Source organism: Rana temporaria, chromosome 1, assembly GCF_905171775.1.
Source record: "Rana temporaria chromosome 1, aRanTem1.1, whole genome shotgun sequence".
Lineage (NCBI taxonomy): Eukaryota > Metazoa > Chordata > Amphibia > Anura > Ranidae > Rana > Rana temporaria.
The window spans coordinates 346,465,528-346,489,834 of NC_053489.1; the positions used below are offsets into that span (position 1 = coordinate 346,465,528).

General features: G+C 40.8%; 1 protein-coding gene across 5 annotated transcripts in view; it reads right to left on the bottom strand.

Annotated features, from left to right (window-relative positions):
- Positions 1-202: 202 nt before the first annotated feature.
- LOC120947049 (transcription factor AP-1-like) overlaps positions 203-24,307 on the bottom strand; it is a 35,984-nt gene continuing 11,879 nt past the window's right edge. For 3 of the 5 annotated variants that reach the window (XM_040362001.1, XM_040362011.1, XM_040362022.1), the window contains one exon: positions 203-5,138. In XM_040362001.1, coding sequence (XP_040217935.1) covers positions 3,470-4,882 — 1,413 coding nt within the window. In that variant the 5' untranslated portion in view covers positions 4,883-5,138 and the 3' untranslated portion in view covers positions 203-3,469. Of the gene's footprint in view, positions 5,139-11,635; positions 11,737-24,307 lie in introns of all 5 variants that reach the window. The other 2 variants (XM_040361990.1, XM_040361997.1) reach the window with 1 other exon arrangement.

The following is a 24,307-nucleotide window of genomic DNA, read 5'->3' on the forward strand; positions in this document are numbered from 1 at the left end:
ACTGTCCACTTCAAAAATTTTGGTGGAGTTCTCATTAAAGAGGATATCTGAAGGGGGATAATAATTTTCCTTGGGCTTCCCATAAAGAGATATCTGCATAAGCAATGCCATTATCATTTCCTAGGAAAAATATGCAGAAATGTAGCACTGACCCCATGAGTCCACTCTGCAGCTGTCAGACAAAGTACACACAACAGAAACGTAACTTTCACTTTTTTATGGTTCTCCTAAAAAGGTTACGAGACAGACATACAATGGCTAAATTCCTTTAATTATCAACACATGATTGTACTGCCTTGACAGTTTGACAGATCACTTTATCTCATACAAACCACACAAACGCTTGTATATGATCCTCCAAGATCCACTACTACTACTACTATTACAATAGAGAATATAATTAGGAGTGAAACAGCAACTTGTAAAGCAATCAAACTACTACTGCTCTTTAAAGTGTGTTACTACTAAAAAGCATGGTAAGAGGTGTACAAGCTCAACGAGTGATCTCAAGCACAACACAAGTGCCAAAATAGTTCTTAACATATACTACATTAACACATTGCTTTTACTCACCAAATTTAAGACATAACAAAATGACACTATAGGTAAACATAGAGTGAGCCAGGGAGGAGTATAGAAAGCATCACAAGCCACTGTATATTTCCATTAAAAAACACACGCGCACACACATACACAACATTAAATACACAAATTTTTCTTTCATGACACCATTGTGCAAAAAAGAACCTATGTATCCTGAAAGAACACAAAACATGTCTAACTTCCCTTTGTTTGTGTAGCATAGTACAGATATCACAATTACACAATTTCCTAGCTCACAACAAAAAATCTCCCAAAGAAGGGAACTAATATGTTGGCAATTTTAATTTCAAATGATGACTGCAAGAAATGTCATCACATCTTCTGCAATAAATACACGTTTTATTTTCCCCCAAATGCCTACAATGAAACAAAGTGTGATCAAAAAGAGTTGTGAGCCCTTACTTAACCTGTCACCTTTTTTTTTTTTAAAGTTCTGCTATGTAATCTAAAGAACATAGAGTACTGCACAGCAAGCTGGAATGTACACATTACAAAAGAGGTACCAGAGGCAAAAACAGGTACCACTTGTTCCTCTCTTATAAAGTTAGCCTATTAAAACAAAATGTATTATAAAAATAGATGTCTCGACTTAAACCCAAAAAAGTCGAAGTTTCAATAAATAAATAGAATTTCAATGCCCACAGCATAAAAGGAAAATAACTCAAAAGGCAGTTGGAATAAGCTAAGAGAACTCAAAGCTATGTTTCTTAATACGCAAGTTATTCCCTCTCATTCTATGGGCATTTACGTCTCAATTGCAAATTGAATACAATGTGCAATGTCCAAATAGCTTTATATATATATATATACACACATTTTCATTCTAGCAAAAATACAATGACATTTATATTTATAAAATAAATATATAGCATGAAAACTTATCCCATTTCAGAGTGTTTAAAACTATTCCAGATAAAATATGAAATAGTTGTAGGTCAGGGGAACCTAACATTTTCTGGGTAGGAATTACCGTATACTAATTTGTTTTAAATACTGCTGTCTATAAATTAATTAAAATATGAGAAAATATACCATATAAAAACTACACAAATCTAGAATTTCTATAATGTTCAATGAAATGGAATGGTGCTGCAATGGATGTTCTTTGGCCTGACCCACATTTTAAAAATCCCTGTTTTAATTAACTGATCTATGCAGTCTGGATTAAAGCATAGGTTTTTGTCATGTGCACTTGCACAAATACTGTAATCTGTCTGCATACATTTTAGAAGTAAACTTTTATATTACAAACTATCTTTCAGTACTTTAAAATAGAATTTTGATCTCGAACCCATGTGCTTAAACCCACATTTTACTCACCGACAGAAAAATAACAATATGGTCCCCTGTTTTCTAAATTAAATAAACATTAAATAAATTGATTGGCAAGTAATACACATCACTTAAGTATACAAAGTACATTTAGTGCAATATCCAGAAAGCTTAAGATCAAAAAATACTCAGTGTCTTGCTTAGGACTGATAGCAATAAATAAAATATAGGTTTCAGTCTAAGCGCTATCTATTATTCCAATAACTTTCAAATACATTTCTGAAAAGCATTCATTATTATGCTTGAACAAAAATATCTGGGTTCTCTTTGTTGTATAACAACTCATAAGTGCATTATCACTTATCTCTATTTAACCACCCAGACATGCATTTAAATCAAAATTACATACACCCAGTCCATTTCTTTTTTTTCATAGTATGTCACTTTGTTACTTTTTGTCAATCTTTTTATTACTCATCTCTGCTGGTATTAGTGAGGGTATGATAAACATTTGCCTGAAACTAGGTTTAATGTTACTATTGTCATGAGTCAAATTATGATTTAACAGTAACCTATATACCATATCTTCAATATAGACTCACAGATGTGAGGATTTTGCAGAATATTGGTAAGGCTGTTTTACATTTGTGCAACCAAAAGTTTAGAGTGCATGTTAACCATTTTCAAATGAATGCTTTAAAGGAAAATTAAAACACAATCATACAAATTCACAGCACTACAAAACCTGGCAGTTCTTAAAAGTGAATTTCTCTGGTTACACACGCCGCTTTTTCCAAAATACCTGCTCTATCATATAGCTGATTTTAACCTAACAAAAAAGTTTTGGCACTGCACAATAAAGTTTGGTTTGCATAAGCAAGAACTCCATTTACATTCCACTTTTCCAGTCAAACCCAGGCTTAAAAGAAGTGGACTTGATATTGTTTTTTAACAAATACAAGAAATGACTTATTGATCGTCTAAATAAACCTTATTTATATCCCTTTTTATTCTTGTATAGAGTTTAGAGTTGCTCTGTTTGTAAAGAAACACATCCAAACAGGTCCGGCAGGTTAAAGTCTGGGTGGAAGGGAGGGGTTGTCTAAGCTCATTCTTACAGGTTTAATGTCACTCTGTATTATTGAAAAATTATTGTAATCCTTTGATTATTTTGCTGCTTATCTCAAACATACCCTTGCAACAGATTGTAGATCTCCCTTTTCTCGTAAAATTCCATGCTAGAAGAAAAATAAAATCATTCAGTACACAGTAAACTTGATGACAACTCTTTAGTGGCCCTTAAGGTTGCAGACCAAAGGATAATCAACATAAAGCCTTGTCCTAAGGCATATGCATCTGCTGTGTGCAATTCTAGTATTCCATCAAAATGACTTCACTTGCTGGTGACCACATTTTTCATCTCAATCAGCTTGCCTTGGGAAAAGAAACAAAAATAGAACAAGGCAAGTTATCCAGATTAAGGAAATACTGTAACCCACTCTTCACAAGACTAGCTCCGCTGTTACTGCTTGAGGAAATCTCTGGCATTAGTAGGATAGATATTTTTTTTTAAAGAATTCTCCTTAACTTTTTTTTAGCAGCTTGAGCTGTCATCAGCTTTTGAACCAGGTGAAGCCTTGGCCACAGCTATCTGGCAGCCATTAGTGACATGGCTCATGACTTTATGCTTGAGCTGAGACACTTGCTCTCTCAGGAGACTGGCAGTAGAGGCTAAGTCAGAGTTCTGAGACTTTAGCATTTTAACTTTCTCTTCAAGACGTGCAATACGTTCGAGTTTCCTCTTCCGGCATTTAGAGGCAGCAATTCGGTTTCTCAATCTTTTCCTTTCTGCTTTGATCCTCTCTTGAGTCTCTAGGTCGATTGGTGAAAGTGAAGGCGGTGTGTTTGGCTCACCGCCGCCAGCTCCGGAAGCCCCAGACTGTGATACATCAGGTACTGTTTGTGGTTCATCCAGAGGACCTCTAACTGTATGTAAGCGATTGAGTCCAGGAAAGTGAAGTTGTACTGTGGGTGTTGCAGTGGCAGAATTAGCAGTATAGGATGCAGGAGGAGGTGGCTGTGGGAGTGGAGGACTAAGCTGCGTGGCAGCAGCTGTAGGGTTGAAGTTGCTAAGATTGGTGTAGACTGGCACCTCTCCAGCTGGGTGCAATGAGCGAGATGGGTAAGGTGGGGAACATGTGGCAAGAGCAGATGGAGAAATTGGTGCTCCCAGGAGCTGATTTTGTTTGTGTAGGTCTGCTAATGCTTTAACAAAGCCATCTGCAAAGCCCTCTTGCTCTTGTGTGATCATTTGTTGGTTGCGGTACAAAAAGGGATGTGGAACTGTGGTAGCTGGCACAGTTATACCCTGCTGTGAAAGGACATTAGGAGCAAGACTGGCATTGTTGCTAAATGTAGCTGTTAGGCCAGAGCCAGCAGCTTGAATTAAAAGGTGTTCTAGTTCTGGTGGAGAAAGTTTAAGTAAACTCAATGCAGCAGAAGAAGCTGAAGGAAGTAGAGACACATCGATTCCAGTGTTACTGCTAGCTGTACTGTTGCCAGCTGCCACTACTATGGCACCACCTTCAGAAGCTGGTACTGGACTGAGGTTATTCCCAACCACAACTTCACGACTGCCCACGGCAGAATCGGACAGTCTACCGCTAACAGTTTGCATTAATTTCAATGCATCAGTGCCTCGAGTTATCACCTCAGAGAAACCATCAGGGATGACAGGTGGGGGAACTGAAGCTGCTGCTACTACACCCAGGCCTTTCTTTTTTAGGTGTGTAGCCTGAATTATTATATTAGCACTCATCAATTTATGTTCTGAAGTATAGGAAACAGCAGTTTCTGGTCCACTAGTTTGGTGATTTGTCGGGGGCTCCCCAGGAGAAGTTCCACTGTATCCTGAAATCTGTGCAAAATCTTGCAAATTTAGAGTATCCTCATGATAAAATGGGGGCTCCATTTTTACATGGTCGGTGGTAGTGCTGGTCATCATCATTCTTTTACCTCCTTATAGGCAGGAGGCTTTTAGTAATGTAGAAATTATATTTTGCAACAATACTTTATGTTATTCTTTTACTTTCCTGACTGTATATCCATTTACAATCCAGTAGCTGTTCAAAGATAAGGAAATGGTGGGGTGCAACTGCAACAGAGGAAACCTTGCAAAACAAGATACTCCGTAATGAATAACGTTAGCAATGGCATACAAATGAGTGACTCCAGAAGCTGATCCTTTGATTATCTGGAACAACCTATGAAAGAGAAATATAGACTGTATTATCTGAAGTTTATATAAGAATAATCTGTCAACACAAAGCAGAATGTTATTAACATGGTAACATGTAGATGCTCCCAGGAAAACAAGCTTTTAGAATTGAATAGAATCTGATAGCTTCTTAGCTACTAACATTTTATATTTATTTTAGCATAAAGGCAGATGACAACATTGCACAAATGTGCATAGCTGCTGTACATACAATTAGACGTGTGTGTACTCAAGTGTAAAACACAACACCACAAAAGGTTTCTGGCACACTTTTAAGCTAACCAGCAAAAACCCAACAAAACAGTTTAACCACTCACGTTAAAAAAGTTTTTGTTACATATATTTGCAGATACATGCAGAAGCCACAATGCTATGTCAAGACACCTCTGATTAAATTTGTGTGGTCAATAACTCTAAACTATCTGAGTTCCCAGCTGTGGGGCATATATTGCAAGCTCAAGCAGAGAGCAGGCTCACCTGCAGGTAGCCATTTCCACCTTTAAAAGAACAGCAATACACCAGAAGCCAAAACATAACCTTTGCAAGGCTTCCAGTGTGTGTATGTGTAACAGGCGCTCTCAGCGCCATAATGCGTTCCACGCTGGAACGCATACCGCGGCCGCGTAATGACGTCATCGCCCAGCACCACGTGCGTTCCAGCTTGGAACGCGGAAGTGCGCCGCACATCATCGCTCCGCTGGAATCAGTGCTTATGCACTGCACCTGTCCCCTGCCTATAAAGGCATTCAGAGTCAATAGAAACGTTGTTCTATTATTGTCTATTATTGAGCTGGAGACCATCCTGCACTACGCAATCCTGGAGCTGCCCTGCTAACCTCGTTAAGAGTTGCTGCGGCCACCCCAAGCTATCCCCCACCATGAGACCCTCCATAGAAGAATCCCATTGCTGCTGCAATACTCTGGAAAACACTCATCCCTGCAAAACGGATAAGTACTATTTCTGCTTAGAATTACCTGCTTAATATATTGCCCTTATGAAGTACTGTATTTAAATCTGGATTATTGAATACTATTTGCTGCCTGGGATTACTTAGTGTGTCTTTAGCTGTCCGCTGTAGAGTATTTTAAAGAGACATACATATTCAACTTAGCTGAGCTATATTTATGCCTCTTTTACGCAACTATTAGTTGCTATCACAAATCATATTTACTACGTGCTTGACATAAGTTGGTACTTGTTTATGGGCCCATGCCCTAAGTGACTGAACATGTTCGCCTTAACTTTTCTATGCTAGGGGTTGAAGGTATTTCATACCAACACCCTTAGTGGCCTAATGCATTTCTGTATGTTAAAAGTGATATGATGTAGAGAACCTCCAAACTCCTGTGTTCTGATTGGAGTGACGCCTGGGGTCCCGTACTGATAATCATTTGCATACAGAAGAGCATTGGAATCTTCACGTGCATCGTAACCTTTTAAAACGCTAGGTGTTGGAAGCGTGTTGTAATACATCCACCCCTAGAAGCTCCACGCATTCCTTTATGTGAGAGAGAGAGATGATATAGAGAACCCCCAAACTCCTGTGTTCTCTGACTGGAGTGACGCCTGAGGCTCAGTACTGAAATCACACATTACATAGGTACATGCATTGAAATCCTTGCTATCCGCAGTTGTGGTTCACTCCCGTTCACCGTAGTTTGTGACAGTCTGCCCCCATCTGAAAAAGCATCAATGGCGGCCACTCTGATCTATTTGAAACTAGCAAAAAAGGGAAAGGTTCACATAAGCACAAAACAATTACAAACGCAGCTTGTTTACCCCTTTTCTTCCAATGTATGGCTGTTTGCCAAATGCACTAATTCACTATGTGATACCAAATACCCTAATGAATGTGGTCCCAACTAGGCCCATACTTGCAGCCAAACATGCATCCCATTGGAGTCCAGTTTTCAAGGCAAGTGATTGCTGACTGATTAGCAGTTTAGGCTGGCAAAAATGTGATGGATACTTAGTGTACATGCTGCTGTAAGGTGTTATAGAAAGGCAGGTGGCGAAGGGATGGCTAGCTGAGGCATGCTACTGGAGAGTGCTGTTTTAGGAACGCACTGAGAATCTTCCCCTGGGCTATCGATTAAATCCTACATAATGAGTGTTGCTAGGTGTCCACTTATACTGCCGATTCCATGTGTATAGAGTTTATACCATCACACTACTCAGATGAAAGGCGTTGATCCTTTGAGGTATTCGTTATACATTCCATACATGCATTGAATAAGGCTGTTGCCATCACCTTGGAATTTTCCCTTTAAATTTCCCCAAGAAAACTAAAGAATGCATCTCAGTATTTTACTTTAACTTAAAAAAACATAATTGAAAGATGCTACATTTTGTGCTTCACATATTTTGTATTTAATGTCTAAAGATTTTTTTTTCTTAAAGTGAACCTGTCATAGCGGCTTGTTACTCTTTATATAGCACGTTAACGTGGTTGTAAAGCAGAAGTTTTTTTTCTTCTTAATGCATTCTATGCATTAAGATGAAAAACCTCCAGTATGCAGCAGCCCCCCTTAGCCCTCCTAATACTTACCTGACCCCATCTTGATCCAGCAATGTTGCATGAGAGATTGGGTGCTGCGGCTCTGCTTGGGTGCCCTATAGCAAGCTGCTTGCTGCAGGGGCACTCGGCAGGAGGGAGGGGCTAGGAGCTCTGAAGAGGGACTTGAGAAGAGGAGGATCCAGGCTGCTCTGTGCAAAACCAACTGCACAGAGCAGGTAAGTAAACATGTTTGTTATTTTTACATTAAAAAAACAAGACGTTAGTATCACTTTAAGGTGGAAGTGAATGTAATTAATACATTTCTGATATAGTAAAATATGACAGTCCAAAAAAATAATAACTTGTATCATTAAAGTGCAGTCCTTTGGTTGCAGTCCAATGATTGTTTCTAGGCTGACAGGTACGATATAGGATAATGATGTCACCTTTCTGCTGCAGGCTTAAGATTTTAAGGTGAGAGGAAGCAAGGGGCTGATCTATGTAATACAACAATGCTCAAAACAGATGTCTGCACAGGTACCAAAATTAGATCGGTGAGGAGAGCAACGTGTACTATAATTACCGTAGTCTGCCAATGTCCACCATATAGGAAAATAGGAAAGAAAACTTGGTGCATCAACTGCACAGTAAAAACCCCTCATGGACTATAGGCAGACTAGTAAGTATATAAAAAGCATATTCTTTATTAACATCATAAAAGCATTAAACAATACAAAAAACATACAAATATTATTATATTATTATACGCTACTAGGGATATGGAGGGGTTCTGCTATGGTACTTGATCCCTTCTCCTCTTTTGTTACGCACATTTCCTTATGTTTTCTCTCCTCTCATCATAGTTACATAGTTAGTCAGGTTGAAAAACAACACAAGTCCATCTAGTTCAACCATTAAAAAAAAAAAAAAATTATACAATCACATACAGTATACACAATCCTATACTCAGTTGATCCAGAGGAAGGCGAAAAACCCAGGCAAAGCATGATCCAATGTTCTACAGCAGGGGACAAAATTCCTTCCTGATCCCCCGAGAGGCAATCGAATATTCCCTGGATCAACTTTACCTATAAATGTCAGTACCCAGTTATGTACATTTAGGAAAGAATCCAGGCCTTTCTTAAAGCAATCTACTGAGTTGGCCAGAACCACCTCTGGAGGGAATCTATTCCACATTTTCACAGCTCTTACTGTGAAGAAACCTTTCCATATTTGAAGATGAAATATTTTTTCCTCTAGACTTAAAGAGAGCCCTCTTGTCCTCTGTGTTGACCTTAAAGTGAATCTCACCTTAAAGTGAATCTCCTTTTCTCAAGAGTGAATCAATTCAGTTCCTCTAATCTTTCCTCATAGCTGAGCTCCTCCATGCCTCTTATCAGTTTGGTTTCCCTTCTCTGCACTTTCTCCAGTTCCCCAATATCCATTTTGTGAACTGGGGCCCAAAACTGAACTGCATATTCCAGATCTTACCAATGATTTGTACTGGGGCAAAATGATATCTCTCTCTGGATTCCATACCTCTCTTAATACAAGAAAGAACTTTGCTCGCTTTGGAAACCGCAGCTTGGCATTGCATGTTATTATTGAGCTTATGATCTACCATCTTCTCCACTATGTATGCCCCAGTTGTACTCCCCCTAGTATGTATGATGTATGCATATTCTTAGCCAACCAAGTGTATTACTTTACATTTATCTACACCAAACCTCATCTGACACTTAGTCGCCCAATTAAACTTGTAAGTTGGAGACATCCTTTAAGGACATTATTCCACTGCATAGCTTGGTGTCATCTGCAAAGACTGAAATGGTACTTTTAATCCCAGACCCAATATCATTTATAAAGTTATTAAAATATATGGTTCCCAACACTGAACCTTGGGGTACACCACTGAGAACACTAGACCATAGAGTATATATCATTAACCACTACTCTCTCAATTTGGACTTTTTCTATCCATTTACAAACTGATCTTTCCAAGCCTGTAGACTTTACCTGATACCGCGTACATACGGTCGTTTTTTGTGATGAAATAAAATGACGTTTTAAAAAACGTAATTTAAAATGATCGTGTGTGGGCTTTACATCGTGTTTTGTCTTCTAAAAAACGACCAAAAAAAATTCGAACATGCTTCAATTTTTTATGTCGTTTTTCAAAATGTCGTTTTTTGTGTCATAAAAAATGATCGTGTGTGGGCTAAAACGACGTTTAAAACAACGTTTTTAAACCCGCGCATGCTCAGAAGCAAGTTATGACGCGAGCTTGAATGGAACAGAGTGCCGTCGTACGTGTTGTACGTAACCGCGTTTTGCTAGAGCATTTTGAAAAAACGATGGTGTGTAGGCAATGCAGTTTTTTAAAATAAAGTTTGAAAAACGTCATTTTTTTTCATGAGAAAAAACAACGTTTTTTTACAAGACAAAAAACGACCGTGTGTACGCGGCATTACACATTAGTCGTTTGTGGGAAACTGTGTCAAATGCTTTTGCAAAATATTACGTCCACATTCACTCACTCTGTCCAAGGTTTTACTTACCTCATCAGGTCATTACCCAATCAAGTTTGTTTGACAACTTCTGTCTTTCATGAATCCATGCTGTCTGTTGCTTAGCATATTTTTTTCCAGCAAGATCTCATCTATGTGGTCTTTTATTAAACTCTCAATTATCTTCCCGAATATAGAAGTTAAACTAACAGATCTATACTGTAGTTACTTGGTAAAGACTTTGGCCCAGATTCTCAAAGGGCTTACGACGGCGCAACGCAATGTACGCCGTCGTAAGTCCTAATCTGGGCCGTCGTATCTATGCGACTGATTCTTAGAATCAGTTACGCATAGATATCCATTAGATCCGACAGGCGTAAGGCTCTTACGCTGTCGGATCTTAAATGCAATTTTTTTTTTTTTGCCGCTAGGTGTCGCCTCTGTCGTTTTTCCCCGTCGAGTATGCAAATTAGCAAAATACGCGAATTCCCGAACGTACGCGCGGTCGACGCAGTGAGGTTACGACGTTTACGTTAGATTTGCGACGTGTAAAGTTGCCCCTGCTATATGAGGGGCAACCAATGTTAAGTATGGCCGTCGTTCCCGCATCAAAATGTAAAAATTTACGTTGTTTGCGTAAGTCGCCCGTGAATGGGGCTGGACTCCATTTACGTTCACGTCGAAACCAATGACGTCCTTGCGACGTCATTTAGCAAAATGCACGTCGGGAAATTTTATGGACAGCGCATGCGCAGTACGTTCAGCGCGGGAACGCGCCTAATTTAAATGCTCTACGCCCCCTACCCGGATCATTTGAATTAGGCGGGCTTGCGCCGGGGGATTTACGCTACGCCGCCGCAACTTTACAGGCAAGTTCTTTGTGAATAAAGCACTTGCCTGTAAAACTTGCGGCGGCGTAACGTAAATGACATACGTTACGCCGCCGCAGTTTTACGCCCATCTACGAGAATCTGGGCCTTTGATCCCTTTTTAAATATAGGCACCACATTGGCCCTCCGCCGGTCCAGTGGTACTATTCCAGTCATTAACGAGTCCCTAAAAATTAGATACAAATCTGCACATACCTTTTATGTAAAAATGTCTGTGCGCACCATAATACCTGCAGGAACCACTATGCTATGTAATACTATGATGTTACAAAATAATTTGTTTAAATAAAATGTATGTAATGTAATATCTAAAAGATTAGTATTATACCAATATTGTTACTTGATAAATGATACAAAATTTTGTTTACTAATTTATTGTTATTTATGTTTTAGAAGAAGTGTTTCCCATATGAATAACCTCTGAAGAAGGACTTATATTAGTCCAAAACATGTCAGGTTTCTATGCAAATGTCCATGGTAGCTAGCCCAATGATGTTGTATGGGTAGCTCTTTGTATGCCATGTTCCTGTGTTGTTTATGGGTATCTTTTATGATGTTAATAAAAAAGTAAGCTTTTTATATACATACTAGTCTGCCTCCAAAGTCCATAAGGGGTTTACTCTGCAGTTGCTGCACCACGTTTTCTTTCCTATTTTGCACAGGTACCAGGATTTCCATAAATGTGACATCTGAGGGGAAAGATTATTTCAGAAAGTAAAAGCTGACCTTGGGTGATACCTGAACAAAAATGCAAGTGATCTTCTGGGAAAAGAATTATAAAGACACAGTCAGGAGGAATACTGTGGTCACTTAGAGGTAGCAAGTGTTACACATTTCATGAAAAACAAAAATAAAAACGTCAATTTTGAAAAAAAAAAAAACAATATTTTTTACTTTCTGCTCTAAAACATCCAATAAAAAAAAATGTCTTCATAAACGTATTCCAATAGGTACTCTGCTACATGTTTTTGGTAAATAAAAATCCCCATAAGCATATATGGATGGGTTTATGCAAACGTTATAGTGTCTACAAACTATCGGATATATTTATGGAATTTTTATTTAACCACTTGCTGCCCGCCATATAGCAAAATGACGACGGCAAAGTGGTTGCGATATCCTGACTGGATGTCATATGACGTTAGCAGGATATCAAGCCGCCAGGGGAGTGCATCGCGACGATCGGTGTTGCGGTGTGTCAGTCAGACTCTTTACCACGTGATCAGCCGTGTCCAATCACGGCTTATCATGATGTAACCAGGAAGAGCAGTTGATCAGCTTTTCCTCACTCACGTCTGACAGACGCGAGGAGAGCTGGTTGGTTGCTCTCCTGACAGGGGGGGACTGTGCTCATAGTTTATCAGCGCAGCCCCTCCACAGGTCCTTCCCAGAACCGCCAGGAAATCCGCCCAGGACCACCAGGCTGGCCACCCCACTGGACCACCAGGTATGCCCCCCTAGACCACCAGAGAATGACAATCTGTGCCCAGATAGCTGCCAATCAGTGCCCACCCACAATGCCTACCACTGCCAGTTCCACCAGGGATGCCTGCCAGTGCCACCTATCAATGCCCATCAGTGCCGCCTATTAGTGTCCAACCATAAGTACCCATCAGTGCAGCCTTTCATTGCCCATTAGTGTCGCCTATCAGTGCCCACCAGTGCCACCCATGAGTGCCCATCAGTGCTGCATATCAGTGCCACCCATCAGTGCCGCCTATCAGTGCCTATCATCAGTGCCCATCAGTGCCATCTAATTGGTGCCACCCATCAGTGCCGCCTATCAGTGCCTATCGTCAGTGCCCATCAGTGCCACCTAATTGGTGCCACCTCATCAGTGTTGCCTTATCAGTGCCCGTCACTGAAGGAGAAAACATACTTGTTTACAAAATTTTATAACGAAACAGACCGAAAAAAAAAATATGTTTTTGTTTATTTTTATTAGTTTAGCAAAAAATAAAAACCGCAGAGGTGATCAAATACCACCAAAAGAAAGCTCTATTTGTGGGAACAAAATGATACATGTTTGGGTACAGTGTAGCATGACCGCGCAATTGTCATTTAAACAGCGGCAGCGCTGAAATCTGAAAATTGGCTTGGGCAGGAAGGTGTTTATGTGCCCTGTATGGAAGTGGTTAAAAATCAGGGGCCAAATTATAAAGCAGCAACATGTTTACAGTGCTTTTTGCTTGCTTCAGAAATTAGCAGGCATTTAAATGATCGAATGGGGAAAAGGCTCTATACCAATGATAGACTGTTTTCTGCAATCATATGCCATGAACAGGATGCCACAGACTTCACACCATGGCCTATATTTTATGAATGGAATTTGGAATGCAGGCACAGTGTGCAGTCAATACTGCAGTGTTTAGCTGGGAGCAGAAAGCGATATCTGCTTTATATTATAAATATAGTGCCCTTAGTGTGTTTTTTTACCTACTTTTTATTCACTTTCCGCTACTAAATTGCAATTTGAAATAACAGATAAACATTTAACTTTTTTAGATACTGACTAATTAATACAGTTTCATACGGTACATGTATCAGAGGTATAGCCGAAACAGGTACACTGATATAAAAGTGACCAAGCAGGTTTTGTTTCTTCTCCTCCATTAAACAACTTCTCTCCCACACACACAGACAAGCTAACAAAATGACTTACTGTAAAACAAACCCACAAAATATTTCCCTGCTCCAAACCATGCAGTTATCAGCCAAATCACAGACCTTTCTTTCCTTCACCCATAACACAGATGATTTGTAAAACTGCTAGAAGAAAAATATATTTTGTTGGTTTCCCAGAGGGTACCGAGGCTTTAGAACTACCATTATGGCTGAACCACTTCAACTTCAGAAGGTTTACCCCAGGGATCCTCAAACTACGGCCCTCCAGCTGTTGTAGAACTACACATCCCATGAGGCATTGTAACACACTGACATTCAACAGACATTACTAGGCATGATGGGAATTGTAGTTCCTGAACAACTGGAAGGCCGTAGTTTAAAGACCCATGGTTTACCCCCTTGATGACCAGGCCCCTTTTTTTTTTTTGCGATAGGGCACTACGTTACATTAACTGACAATTGCGCAGTCGTGCAACGCTACACAAATAAAATTGATGGCCCCTTTTTCCCCACAAATAGAGCTTTCTTTTGGTGGTATTTGAACACCTCTGCGGTTATAATTTTTTGCGCTATAAAAAAAAAGACCAACAATTTTGAATATAAAAAAACAATATTTTTATATTTTATACTATAAAACATACCCCCAAATAAAAAATTTTAGGCGGGCGTAGCGCATCTCATATACGATACGCCGCCGTAAGTTAGAGAGGCAAGTACAGTATTCACAAAGAACTTGCGTCCTAAGTTACGGCGGCGTAGTGTAAATGGGCCAGCGTAATTCAAAGTAGGCTGTAGTGGGCGTGTTGTATGGTAATGAATCGTGACCCCACGTAAATGAAGCGCCTAACGAATGCGCCATCCGTGGACGTATCCCAGTGCGCATCGACGTGAACGTAAGCTACGCCCAGCCCCATTCTGAATCAGCTTACGCAAACGACGTGAAAAACTTGAAATTCGACGGCTGTTCCGACGTCCATACTTAACATTGGCTGCGCCATCTTTTTGGTGGTTTATCTTTATGCCTGCAAAACGCCTTACGTAAACGGCGTAGCTTACTGCGACGGGCGTACGTACGTTCGTGAATAGGCGTATCTTGCTCATTTACATATTCTTGGCGTAAATCGATGTACACGCCCCTAGCGGCCAGCGTAAATATGCAGCTAAGATATGACGGCGTAGGAGACTTACGCCGGTCATATCTTAGCAACAGAGAAGCGTATCTCAATTTGAGCATATGCTTAAAGATACAACGGCGTGGATTCGGACTTACGATGGCGTATCTACTGATACGCCATCGTAAGTCTTTGTGAATCTGCCTAATAGCGTCTACAAACTATGGGATATTTTTATGGAATTTGTATTTATTTATTTTTCACTAGTAATGGCAGCAATCAGCGACTTATAGTGAGCCTGCGAAATTGTGGCAGACAAATTGGACACTATGTGACACTTTTGATACTTTTTTTGGGGAACGGTGACACCGAAGTGATCAGTTCTAAAAAATGTGCACGGTCACTGTACTAATGACACTGGCAGGGAAAGGGGTTAACATCGGGGGGGGATCAAAGGGTTAAATGTGTTCCCAGGGAGTGCTTGCTAACTGTGGGGGAGGTGCTTTAACCACTTCAATACCGGCCCATAGTCATATGACGTTCACAGAGGGGATCGCCCATCCTGGGTGGACGTCATATGACGTCCTGGGCTTTGTGAGGGGATATCTGAATTTATATGCAGACATATAAATCGACTGGAGCATGTACGATAGCTCACCCTCGGAATGTTGAGATTTTAGAACATGGAACACAAACAGAGAGCTTCCATAGTGCAATGCTATTTTATTAAAATGGGATAAAAACACCAGCCAATTGGCTACTCACATAAAAAGTGCCCTTCTCCCGGCACTGGGGCTCCAAGCTTTGATAAAAAACACTGGCTCTCCCACCTCCGTGGCTGCATGCGTTCAACCAGCTGCTGACACTATCCAGACGATCGGGAAGTGACGTAGGACATAGTACACCAGACCAGGTTCCGCCGCCGACGTACGTTTCGTATAGTTACGTTTTCAAGGGGCTTCAGTCGAGTTATATGTCTGCAGGCATTATCCTGCTCAAGCGCATCTGACCATCTTTTTCATTAAAGAGGTCAACCAGGTCTGGTAAGCACAATTTACTACTTGTGCACATTGGGTGTCTTACTAATCATCCAGGTGGTGGAAAATCAATTAAGTTTGCATGACCGGAGACGGTTTTTGTATCACAGCAAGAAATATATCTAGAGGATATTCGAGCATTGATGTTGTATCTTTGTTTGCACCAATGGGACTTTATTATTTACTATTAAATTATTGATTGATTTATCACGTACAACAGGACACATTTTTATTAATTTACTTGTTGTTGCATATTATAGGATAAGTTGTGTAATTACATAATACTCCAAAGCGCCCCCAGTACACTTTTTAGCAGATATCTGAATGATGCCTGCAGCTAGAGGAATCATTCAGATATCGTTATTTGCCGGCGGCGATTCTACGCACCATAAGAATGATCATAGCAGCGGTTCCACCGCTTGATCGTTCTTATAGGCGGCGGGAGGGGACATCCCCCCTCCAGCTGCCATCCCGTGCTTCTACAGGCTCTCCCGTGCCACTGGGGGCCCGGAGAAATAATCGTCCAGCGCCGGATGGGAAGCATATAGATGACTGGTGACCAGATGGTCACCAGTCATCTCTATAACCATCGGAGGCCTGGGCGCGATGTGATGACCTCACGCCTGGGTACCCGGAAGTAATCTCATGCTTTCCAGCCTGGAGGAGAGATGCAAGGTCTTATTGTCCATAAAGAGGACCTGTCACACACTATTCCTATTATAAGGGGTGTTTACATTCCTTGTAATAGGAATAAAAGTGATCAAAAAAAAAAAAGTAAAAGAAAAGTAAAAAAGTAAAAAAAAAACGCCCCTGTCCCCGGTAGCTCGCGCTCAGAAGCGAACGCACACGTAAGTCCTGCCCGCGTATGTGAACGCCATTCGAACCACATATTTGAGGTATCGCCCTGTGCATTAGAGCATGTGCAACAATTCTAGCACTAGACATCCTCTGTAACTCTAAACTGGTAACCTGTAAGATTTTTCAGTGTCGCCTATGGAGATTTTTAAGTAACGAAGTTTGGCGCCATTTCATGAGTGTGCGCAATTTTAAAGCGTGACATGTTAGGTATCAATTTACTCAACGTAACATCATCTTTCATATTTTACAAAAAAATGTGCTAACTTTACTGTGTCTTTATTTTTTTATTCATGAAACCATTTTTTTTTTAAAAAAAAGGCGTTTGAAAAATTATTGCGCAAGTACTGTGCAAGATAAAAAGTTGCAATGACCGTCATTTTATTCCCTATGATGTCTGCTAAAAAAACATACAGTACAGACCAAAAGTTTGGACACACCTTCTCATTCAAAGAGTTTTCTTTATTTTCATGACTATGAAAATTGTAGATTCACACTGAAGGCATCCGAACTATGAATTAACACATGTGGAATTATACATAACAAAAAAGTGTGAAACAACTGAAAATATATTTCATATTCTAGGTTCTTCAAAGTAGCTACCTTTTGCAGCAGACACATCTCTAGAACTGTTAAGAGGAGACTGTGTGAATCAGGCCTTCATGGTAGAATATCTGCTAGGAACCCACTGCTAAAGAAAGGCAACAAGCAGAAGAGACTTGTTTGGGCTAAAGAAGTAATTAAGTAATTAAAAAATGGTTATAAAAAAATGGTTAAAAATGGTTATAAATGCGTTTTTTTATGGCCATGTGAACAGAGCCTACAGAGGTGCAAGGGAGACAACAGGGGCTTAAATAAAGGGGACTGGTCACATAAACTGTACTATAAAACAGGGGCCCGTTAGTCCTTTTGTATTAGTAATAAATCAAATAAAAATCAATTAGAGCCGGTTCGGCTCGGGGCGATTTGTATTGACTTCTATACAAGTCATTTTGCTAATCGCCTCTGAAGTCATCTACAGGACGACTTGCAGAGTCGCCCCCGAAATCGTGCCGCCATGGTGTGAACCAGCTCTTAAGAACACATAGTAAAATCGAATAAAAAAAAAAAAAATTAGACAAAACTAAATTTAAAAAGTACCCCTTGTCCCCATGTATGCACATATGCAGGCTTGTGGGTAAAGAGCGAGCGGTTAACACTTATTAGTTTTTTGCGGCACTTGCCAAAGTACAAGAATAATTCTAGGGCCATTATTTATGGGAATTTAACTACTTCAGTCCCAGAAGAGTTTACCCCCTTCCTGACCAGGCCATTTTTTTGCAATACGGCACTGCGTTGCTTTAACTGACAATTGCGCGGTCGTGCGATGTTGTACCCAAACAAAGTTTGCGTCTTTTTTTTCCTACAAATTTAAAAAACAAAAACACATTTCTTCATCAGTTTAGACCAATATGTATTCTTCTACATATTCTACATATTTTTGGTAAAAAAAATCACAATAAGCGTATATTGAGTGGTTTGCGCAAAATGTATAGCGTCTACAAAATAGGGGATAGGTTTATGGCATTTTTATTATTATTTTTTTACTAGTAATGGCAGCGATCAGCGATTTTTATCAGTACTGCGACATTGCGGCAGACAGATCTGACACTTTTGACACGTTTTTGGGACCATTGACATTAATCCAGCAATCAGAGCTTAAAATAGCCACTGATTACTGTATAAATGTCACTGGTAGGGAAGAGGTTAACACTAAGAGGCGAACAAGGGGTTAAATGTGTGTTCCCTGGATGTGTTCTAACTGTGAGGGGATTAGACTGACTGGGGTAGGAGACATATCATTGTTCCTACTTAGTAGGAAGACACAATCTGTTTCTTCTCCCCTGACAGGATAGGGATTTGTGCGTTTACTGAGAGAGAGGGAGCGACTGCCAGAGAGATGGGGGTTAAGAGAGAGATGGAGGGGCTGAGAGAGAGGGGGCGGCTGACAGAGAGATGGGGGGCTAACAGAGAGAGGGTGGCTGAGAGAGAGGGAGGCTGAGGAAGGGGTGGTTGAGAGAGAGAAAGAACTGACAGAGAGGTTGGCTGAGAAAGAGGGGGGTCTGACAGAGAGGGGGCTCTGTGAGAGGAGGACCTGACAGAGAGAGGGGGGAAATGAGGGGGGTGATGAAAGAGGGGGGGCTGACAGAGAGAGGGGCTATGAGAGAGAGGGGTCTGACAGAGAGAGGGGTCTGACAGAGAGAGGGGGATAAGAGAGAGAGAGCGGGTGGGATGAGAAGGGGGCGATGAGAGAGAGGGGGCTGACAGAGAGAGGGTGGAGACAGAGAGAGAGAGAGAGAAGGGGAGATGAGAGATCACAGCCAGTCACATATAAACACGTAGATGCCTGTAATTGGTGCTCCTCGCCTCACACTGACAGAGTGTAAGGAGAGGAGAGCCGATCGTCAGCATCTCCTCACAGGGGGAACAGCTAGGTATATAATCAGGGCACTGATCATCAGTGCCCTGATTACAATTAAGTGCCACCAGTGCCAGCAATCGGTACCAACCAGTGCCCACAATTGGCAGCAATCAGTAGCCATTAGTGATGCCAGTCAGTGCTGGCTATCACTGCTGCCCATCAATGCCACCCATCAGTGCCCATCATTGCCGCCTATCCATGCCGCCTATCTGTGCCCACCAGTGACACCTATCTGTGCCCACCAGTGATGCCTATCAGTGCCCATAAATGCGTGCCTCCTCAACAGTGCCATAAGTGCAGCCTCATCAGGGCCACCTCATCAGTGTCCATCAGTGCAGCCTATCAGCGCCCAACAGTGAAGGAAAAAAATTACTTATTAACAAAATGAACTGACAGAAACTAAGAAAAACTTTATTTTTTTCAAAATGTTCTGCCTTTCTTATTAGGAAAAAAATTAAAACCCAGAAGTGATTAAATACCACCAAAAGAAAGCTCTATCTGTGTGAAGAACATGATAAAAAATATCACATGGTTACAGTGTAGCATGACCACGCAATTGTCATTCAAAGTGTGACAGCGCTGAAAGCTGAAAAATGGCTTGGGCAGGAAGGGGGTATAAGTGCCCTGTATTGAGGTGGTTAAAAGTATATAGGTTTAAAAAAAACAGTTCCAAAAATATAGTAACAACTTAAAAATTTGCAGCTGCAAAGTTCACTGCTTTCAGAAGGTATATAATGTTTTAAGCAATTTTCAGGTCTAAAGCGTGCATTTTGACATGTGTTCTGTTCATTTGTCCCTGATTGCGGGTAACATTTGATGTAGCGTTCAGCTCTGGCCAGCAGCAACATATTTTAGCCTGCTATAGACTTTGACAGATGGCAGTCAGTAGGGCTGGATGCTGCACTTGTGCCTTCTGGGTGCACTAAAAGGCTGGCATTGCATGCACAGGGGCCTCAGCAAAATAGACGGGTCTAGGACATGCCCTAGCTCATAGAGGCAAGACTGCTGCAGGTGGTTAATATGCAGTAATATTTCGAAATTTGTGCTAGTTTTTTTTGTAAAAATATATTTAATAATTAGATAATTGGAGTTCAACTTTAGGGAAAGTACCGACATCAATAAAATCATTTAAGAAAAACATCAGTCTATAATGCGATAACAGGGTTCAAAGGTATTCTGATGTTATGCAAGTTCCAGTCAGGGGTAAGTAAGATCATTTAGATATCCCCTACGGCGATAATAGCTGCTGTTCTTACTCATATAGTTATGCATTTGTATGTTTGTTAGTGTAAGTTGGTTTCAAATCTGCTTTCAAGATGAGACAGTATAATTTCCAGCTTTTATTTATTTGTAATATCACAACTTATAAGGCTTTTTTATCTTCGGTAATGCATGGTGACCGTTGTATAATCTTCTATTCGGTTTTATAAAACTGCTTGTCATAGTTCAATTACAGTATGATTTACAATTTGTAAAGCACTTTTAGAGCCTTTGATTACTTGGAAATGTATTCAGCCAAAGACCAACATGCATATGCTTTGTATTAAAATCATAACACAATGTATGAAATCTAGTGCTCTGTTACCAATAGCAATACCATACAGGGGCTAGTGCTTAACCACTTCAATACCAGGCACTTACACCCCCTTCCTGCCCAAGCCAATTTTCAGATTTCAGCGCTGGCGCTGTTTAAATGACAATGCGCAATCATGCTACACTGTACCCAAACAGAATTTTTATCATTTTGTTCCCACAAATAGAGATTTATTTTGGTGGTATTTGATCACCTTGCTAAACAAATAAAAAAAGACAGAACATTTTGAAAAAAAAAAACTAAAGTTTTTATTTTGTTTCTGTTATAACATTTTGTAAATTAGTACATTTTCTCTTTCACTGATGGGCACTGATAAGGCTGCACCAATGAGGGGACACTGACGATGGGCACTGATGGGCTCTGGTAGGCGGCACTGATAGGCTGCAATGATAGGTACTTATGGATGCCACTGATAGACAGCACTGCTGTGCACTGATAGGCATCCCTGGTGGCACTGGTAGGCTTTGTGGATGGGCACTGATTGGCAACTGCCTGGGCCTTGATTGGCAGCTGCCTGGGCACAGATTAGCATTTCCCTGGTGGTCTAGGGGGGCATGCCTGGTGGTCCAGTGTGGTGGCTATCACTGGTGGTCCCGGCAGCATCCTGGTGGTCCTGGGCGGGCATCCGAGGGGGGGGGGGCTGCGCTGATAAACAATTAGCACAGACCCCCCCTGTTAGAAGAGCAGCCGATCGGCTCTCCTTTACTCACGTCTGTCAGATGCGAGTGAGGAAAAGCCGATCAACGGCTCTTTCTGTTTATATTGTGGTCAGCTGTGATTGGACACGGCTGATCACATGGTAAAGAGCCTCTGTTGGAGGCTCTTTACCAAAATCGGTGTAGCGGTGTGTCAGACTGACACACCGCATCACCAATCGCCACAATGCGCGCCCCCACTTCATATGACGTCCAGTCAGGATAACTGAACCACCGCCCGGCTGTCATTTTGCTATTGGCCGGGAAGTGGTTAAAGCTGAACTCCAGGCAATAGGGTTAATGTACTAACACTGAAGAGTGCAAACTCTGGTGCAGCTGTGCATGGTAGCCAAACAGCTTCTAACTGCAGCTTGTTCAATTAACCCCCCTGGCGGTATTCCCGAGTCTGACTCGGGGTGAGATTTTCATACCAAAAGCGGTAACCCCGAGTCAGACTCGGGCTTGCCTCGCTGAAGCAGCAGACAAAGTTACTTACCTTGTCCCTGGATCCAGCGATGCCACCGCGCTGTGTGAGCAAGCGGGACCTCGCTCGATTCACACAGCGTCCTCCTGTGCCGCCGATCTCCGTTCCCTGCGACGTTACGACGCACGGGAGCGGAGAACGGCACCAAATTAAAAAACGTAAAAAAACACATTACATACAGTATACTGTAATCTTATAGATTACAGTACTGTATGTAAAAAATACACACCCCACTTGTTTCTAGTGGTTTGCCCAGTGCCCTACATGTACTTTTATATAATAAAAACCTTTCTTTCTCCCTGCAAACTGTAGATTGTCCATAGCAACCAAAAGTGTCCCTTTATGTCAAAAATAGTTTTAGATCAGCTAAGAAACATCGATAATAAATTATAATCACTTCGTCATAAAAAAAAAATAATAATGACAGCGACAATTCTGCAACTGAGCAAATTTCAGTGATTTTGAGTTGATTACATTATTGAATAATTTTTATTAGAATTATATTATTATTTGTTATAATTATTTATAATTATTTATTATATTATAATTTATAATTTTGTTTTTAAAAAAATGTCATACCCGGGATGCCTACTAGTCTCTTGTTTGGTCAGATTTAAGTGAGTTATTCCTAAAAATTACAGACCTACAGTATAAAACGCCAAATTTCCTTGCAAATAATGGTACCACTTTCAGCACCTTTTTTCTGAAAGCATCATACCGCCAGGGAGGTTAAGGTTTGACAATTAAACCTGGAAGCTGATTGGCTACCATGCACAGCTGCACCAAATTTTGCACTTTCCAATTTTAGTAAATCAACCCTAAAGTGTATTAAAGTTACCTGTGGGCAGGAGAGTTAACAGGGCTGATCGTTTCTATATGTATGCTAAAATTCATTAATTTGTATGTGCCATATTCTTCCAGCACTGTGACTCTCATACAGGAAAGCAATCCTGTTGTTGGATGTTCAAAGAATACACTGTGCTCTATAAATGGACAAAGAAAGGGGGGGGAAATAAAAGGATCACTTCCCTGTATGAGAGTCGCAACGCTTAAAAGTACTGTATTTCACATGTGGTAATAATAATAATAATAATAATAATTTTTTATGTATTTTGATAACATACCATGTGAACAAAAAAGAGATCGGCAGGATTTAGAGCCAACCAAACAGTGGTTCTTGAACTTCTTTGTAATCATGGATCCTCCTGTTTGGCAAAGGCCACATGATTGGTGCTCTGGATTTTATGACCAGCTAACAGGCATGATCGTATTCCTGGTTTCACAGCAGGTACATTCTTAACCTTTCCTACCTACATTTACATATACAGTAGCATACCCTTTGAATTTGTTTAATCCTTGAATTATTTTAAGACGATACATCACATCCAAGATGGTAGGTGCCCAGCAGCGGTCTCTGGGCTTTCGGGTGTCTACACAAGGGGGCTGTTAGTTAAATAAATGTTAAACGCACATATAATCTTTGGGGAAGATTCTTGTTGAAATTAATGATCTGGCAACAAGGTCTCTTAAAAAAAACTGTTGCGCAAAGGATGGGCACCTGCAGAGTGGCTTCTGTGAAGCCAGTTTCAGATTTCTCAAGGAATCCTGAAGCCAGGCAAACTTCACCACTCCACAATGTCCAGTTTCCCAGTGCAGATTATATGGATGGAGATATTTTTTCATGTTATGCTTGTACAAAGCCCCACTCCCTTACTTCACTATGTTTTGGCTGGTGAACATTCCAAGAGATGTAAACTGGTGTTGTTATTGAATCCTGTGCCGCTTACACACGATCAGAATTTCCAACAAGAAAAGTTTGATGTGAGCTTTTGGTGGGAAATTTACGACCGTGTGTAGGCCCCATCGTACATTTTCTGTCGGAATTTCCGACAGCAAAAATTTGAGAGCTGGTTCTCAATTTTTCCTATGGGAAATTCTGATCGTCTGTATGCAATTCCAACGCACAAAAATCCTACGCATGCTCGGAATCATTGAACTTAATTTTTATTGGCTCGTCATAGTGTTGTACGTCCCCATGTTTTCGACATTCGGAATTTCCGACAATATTTGTGTGACCGTGTGTATGCAACACAAGTTTGAGCCAACATTCCGTCCGAAAAAATTCCACGGTTTTCTTGTCGGAAGTTCCGATTGTGTGTACACGGCATCAAAGCGGAAGTAAACCTTTTGATTTAACAGTTTCAGAAAACATGCCGGGATTGCTAACGGTCACATTGGCTTGTGCTGTCAACCAAACTGTCAAACCATCTATAGGCTGGCGTCATAACTGGTTACAGGTGCAGCACAATGGCAACTGAAGATTAAACAGAGGCCAAGATGGCAGCTTTCTTGGATGACAAGGTTAGGAGGGTTTACTTCCACTGTTGGCAGATAGAG